Below are 5,068 nucleotides of genomic sequence, written 5' to 3'. Positions count from 1 at the left end.
TCCAACCATGTACAGCGCATTTCAATATACAATTAAGTACAGGAAAAGTCTAAATAATTGAAAGCACCAGGCTGCATCACCATCAGATTTCCTGCTTCAAACCCCACAATAAATAATTCCAAGACTTCTACACACCATTTGTCCTTAAAATTCTAGCCGACAAGGATCAAACTACGCAAGAGTGATAGTGAAGAATATCTACTTTTTTTTCAATCAAATGAGGTTTATTCAATAGGATCATGATAAAAAAATGAAACCGAACAATTAAAGAGGATATTACAGTAATTATATTTGGAATGAACCATAATCAGCATATAATTGTGACTTGCAAAATGATCCTCCAACAGTAAATTAAATATAAAAAAATGACAACCTCAATAGACGCCATTCTTCAGTGAGGTTTTACTTGTATTGTTCGACCAAAATAAATAAATAAATAAATAGACAAACAAACAAGAAAACCCCCTTGAAGACCAACTTCAAGCAAAGCCGCTTCAGCTTTTACCAAAAAAGTTTTTCTATTCTGATGTTCATTTCAAGCTATTTTTAAGAAACTTTTTCTTGAAACATCATGTGAAAACAAGAAAAGTCGTGTCTGTGTTCTTAGCTTGGAAATGAAATGTTAATGAGATGAGATGAGTTGTCACCATCTTATTGGATGATGTGAGTGATTTGAAATGATGAGATGAGTTGAGTGATGTTGTGGATGAAAATAATATTTTATTAGATGTAGTGGATGAGTTGTTGGATGAAAATAGTATTTTATTAGATGTGGTGGATGTGGTGGATGAGTTGTTGGATGAAAATAATATTTTATTAGATGTGGTGGATGAGTTGTTGGATAAAAATAATATTTTATTAGATGTTGTGGGTGGGTTTTATGGATGGAAATGGATAAAATTGTACTTTTTGAGTTTTCTTTGTTTTCATTTCTATTTCTTAGTTTTTTAGGAAATAACCAAACAGGCCCTAAAAATAAAATAAAGGAGAATAAAATATTAGGCGAGATGAGTTGGCTTCTTGGGCATCATCCAAACTATTTCTTATAAATATGGATTTCCAAATTTTAGACACCGACCAAATAAGTGAAATTGAGATTTCTGTTTTTTTAATCATGATTATGGGAGAACTAAACAACAACAAAAAAAACCTTTTCTAAGAAACTCGCATAAAACAACGAAAAGGACTAATAAATTGGAATTCCCATAGAAACTAAACAGAGCCATGTGGTAGTATAGTCAATCAAAAGCATGTATCGATTGAAATGAAAATGACAGTGAAAAGGAAATAACAACAGATAAGGAAAGTTCTTTCCCTTTCAATTTACTTTACCTTCAACGTAAAAAGATCAAAAGGGTCAGTTTACCAACTTTTTCACTCCTGTCATCTTTGAAAAGATCAGAAAACAATTTCATTCACAAACAATCTCTCTCTCTCTCTCTCTCTCTCTCTCTGAAACCAAATAACACATAAAATGATACTTTTGATAGAAACAATACAATAAAAAGATCATGGCAATTAATAGATAAACCTCAGTAGAGAAAAGGTAAACTGCCCATCAATATGGACGATCACAGGTTAGAATTGGATTTGCATCCTCTTCATGTAAGTATTATGATTTAGTGTTCATGCTAATTACATATGAAACAAATCATAACCATTCAGCTCAGATATAAGTAAATAAATATATGTAATCCGATGATAAATAGTCTCTTCAGTGTAAAGAAACTATTCGGTGGAGACGGTCAATAGCAATAAATGTGGACTCAAGAGATGTCAATGACTCAAGAGATGCCAATAACGTATGAATAGCGTAATCCAATTATTGACATTCGATGCGAATGCACTGCCACCAACCCAGGTACACTTAAAACTTTTCCTTTCAGGGGTTGTTTGGTTCGCTATTATAAGGGGTGAAAAACTCAGAAAACCCCTCCACGTCAGATTTTTAGCTATTATAAGGGGTGAAAAACTCAGAAAACCCCTCCACGTCAGATTTTTAGCCCTCCACGTCAGCTTTTTTGTTTCCGTCCATTTCTTTGTGCCGCTTTGGTTCGCTCGAATGGAAGAGGGAAAACTCTGCTGAAATCGTCGCCAACTAAGATTTTTTTTCCTCTCCGATTTCCTTTCCCAACCAAGTGAAATTGATAAAAACTCTGCCATGTCAGATTTTTTCCTTCTCTGCTTTGTTTACAAAAGTTTTCCTTTTTTTCTGTGCTAACCAAACACAAGAAAAATAAATACATTGGTTTCCCACCATTTTTTATGTACGAACCAAAGCAAAACAATCTATTTCTTGAAAAAGTTTGGAAAACTCAAAACTTATGTTTCTTTACATGGAATTGCATTTCTCTATATCAAGGAAACGAACCAAACAGCCCCTCATTGTCAAACAAGAACACGTAGAGCTTGCATTAATAGGCCCCACATAAAATTCCCATGCCGCACAAGAAAATAACCTACCGTTTACTTTACCAGTTCAAACATTCCATCTAAAGAAAGGACTCCAATAAATGGTACTGAACGCACCAAAGAGTACAAAGCCTCACAAAGAGGGGACTGAAACAAGACAACCTTTTTAGGGGGGAAAAAAGCCATAAAAGAGAAAGCAAACAACATAAAATCCCACTCCAGTTCCTGGCCTACATCTACCTTCACCACTCCCTTCACCACCCAAGATTGTGCCCATGCAACAAAAAGGAGACACAAAGCATTCCCCACTTCTACCCATCCCCTGCTAAGACCTAACTTATACCACCCCAAAACAAAAAGCACTTTACAAAATGTTGGAAGAACTAGGGGTTCTATATATGTATTTAGTCCCACACCAACTAAATACATGAAACCCATCCTGTTGTGTTTCTGTAAATACATGGAAGTCCACACTTGACATATCATCGACGCCAGTAAAATTGTACTCGTAGACAACAGTGACTGCACAGATAGACATTAGTGATGCGCACGAGACAACAGTGACTGCACAGATAGACATTAGTGATGCGCACGAACACGCATTCGTCATATGTTCATAATATATATAGGACTAAAAAACATAGGTTTTCTCTAACTTCTCCACCACCAACAAAACCAAATTGAACTAGTGTGGATTAGATTCAAAAGGATGGGATCTAAATATTTAGACGATATGCGACTAAAAAACATAGGGGTTTTTTTTTCTCCTTCTTCTTCTTCTTCTAACTTCTCCAACACCAACAGAACCAAACTGAGCTAGTATAGATTAGAGATCCGATCCATTGCTAGACGCCCCATAGTGGGTGTGCTTCTTCGATGAGCCTTTGCAACGACTAACTGGGTATTTACGGGCGTTGAGCTCCAGCTTCCTCAGCACGGCCTCGCCAAGGTCGACGCCGCAGATGTCGGAGAGCCTCACCAGATACAGAAGAACATCGGAGAGCTCTTCGCCGAGATGCTCCTTCTCTTTCTCATCCCAATCGGGGAGCCCTTTCGGGACTTCCCCTTTCCATTGAAATATCTCAGACAGCTCTCCTACTTCTCCCACCTTCAAGCAAAAAACAAAGGGAACAACAACAACAACAAATGGGATGACTTCATTATGGACCCCTTCTTTGTAGAGAAATGAAAATAACAACAACAATAAAAAAAAAAACACATTGATGGGCGTGTAAAATAAATGTCAAAGCGTTCAAACTCCTGTCAAGAGTAAACCCAACACAGGTCATTCATTGATTACAAAAACCAAAACCGACAAGAAATGAAAAAAAAAAGCACGGTAGAAGGGAACAAAATCAGAAGGAATGACTTCGCTAATTCACTGCTCTTTTTGTTTTTTCTTTTTTTTTCTTTTTTTTTTCCTACTACAGAGGCAAGTAGTATATATTCTCCTCTTATAGGTCCATTAATTATTTGGTTGAACGCAGCCAAATCCATCTTTTTCCTACCCGAAACATGCAAGACAAAGAGGAAAGAAGCAAATATTGTGTGCGCTAGCTCAATGATAGCAGATGGTAAACATAATCAAAAATGAAATCTTTTGGCGAAACTGACCCATTTATTTGTGAAAAAAAATAATAATTGGACACTATGTCATAAACCCATTAATGGGTACACAACAGCATAAAACAAGAACAGTTGAATATAAGAAGCAATTAAAACAAGGAAATATTTGGGGGGTGGGTTTCATTGCGGTACCAGAGCTAGGAGGAGATTTCTCGGGCTGTGGAACTGATCCCAATCTCTCTCCCTCGCAAACTCAGCCATCCTCGACCTGAGATCATCGAGTGCCACCCTACCCTCTCCGTTCTCCTCCATGGCTCCTCCTCCCTCGACTCCGACAGCGACGGCGTCCCCTTTCATCTCCCTCAGCTTTAAAAGGGCGACACAGAACGAGAACCCAGAAAACAAAAACGAAAAAAAAAAATAGACTTAAAAAGGGGAAAGGGGTTGAAGACGGAAGGGATCGATGAAGAAAAAGAGAGGAGGGGCTGCTTTTTATTAGTAGGGTTTCTTCGGTGATCCATTATGAGGACCGGTTTTTAAAGAGCCCTCGTAATCAAATCTCGGCCTTTGAACCTCGGGACCACGCGAAGAAGTTTTTCTTTTTCTTTTTCTTTATTTTGGTTTTTTTGTTAAAGCTTTTTTGCGGGTTAAATCACTTTAACCCTTGTATAGATTTTTTGTGTTTGCGGGTTAAGAAAGGGTTAAGTCTCCTTAACCCCTCACTTAACCCTTTGCCAAACGGTACCGTAGAGTATAACGCGTGCTTTGCTTTTGGGCTCCGTTTGCTATCCAATGGCGGTATTATGCGAGGAAAGATTTGTATTGCTTGATGCACTAATTACTCACAGATTTAGGGGTACAAAACCATAAATGTATCCACGGAGATATTTATAATCGTATCCGGATATAACCGTTGAAATCTACGACCGCTAAGATATGGTTATGTGATAACGTATTCGGATCTGTACATGAAAATGTCTGAGGATATATTGATGCAATTGTTTCAATTCATAAGAGTAACAAACTTAAAATCAATTTTAATAATCAAGAGATTCAATCTTCACTTTCTTTGATCATATGGGCTTTACAT

At 37.2% G+C, this 5,068-nt stretch overlaps 1 protein-coding gene across 1 annotated transcript; it reads right to left on the bottom strand.

Moving 5' to 3' along the window:
• LOC109824555 (dCTP pyrophosphatase 1-like) lies at positions 2,968–4,488 on the bottom strand. Its single transcript, XM_020391180.1, has 2 exons — positions 4,171–4,488; positions 2,968–3,520 (listed from the first exon to the last, which is right to left on the bottom strand). The coding sequence occupies exons 1-2, from the start codon at positions 4,333–4,335 to the stop codon at positions 3,239–3,241; spliced, it is 447 nt and encodes a 148-aa protein (XP_020246769.1). The 5' UTR covers positions 4,336–4,488; the 3' UTR covers positions 2,968–3,238.

This window comes from Asparagus officinalis, chromosome 9, assembly GCF_001876935.1.
Source record: "Asparagus officinalis chromosome 9, Aspof.V1, whole genome shotgun sequence".
NCBI lineage: Eukaryota > Viridiplantae > Streptophyta > Magnoliopsida > Asparagales > Asparagaceae > Asparagus > Asparagus officinalis.
Note: the sequence above shows the minus strand (reverse complement) of the source record. Positions and strands in the feature narration are given on the sequence as shown.

Coding starts and splice junctions, on each gene's coding strand:
- LOC109824555 (XM_020391180.1), bottom strand. CDS start 4,335: ATGAAAGGGGACGCCGTCGCTGTCGGAGTCGAGGGAGGAGGAGCCATG. Junction 3,521..4,170: donor GAAATCTCCTCCTAGCTCTG/GTACCGCAATGA, acceptor TTTTGCTTGAAG/GTGGGAGAAGTAGGAGAGCT.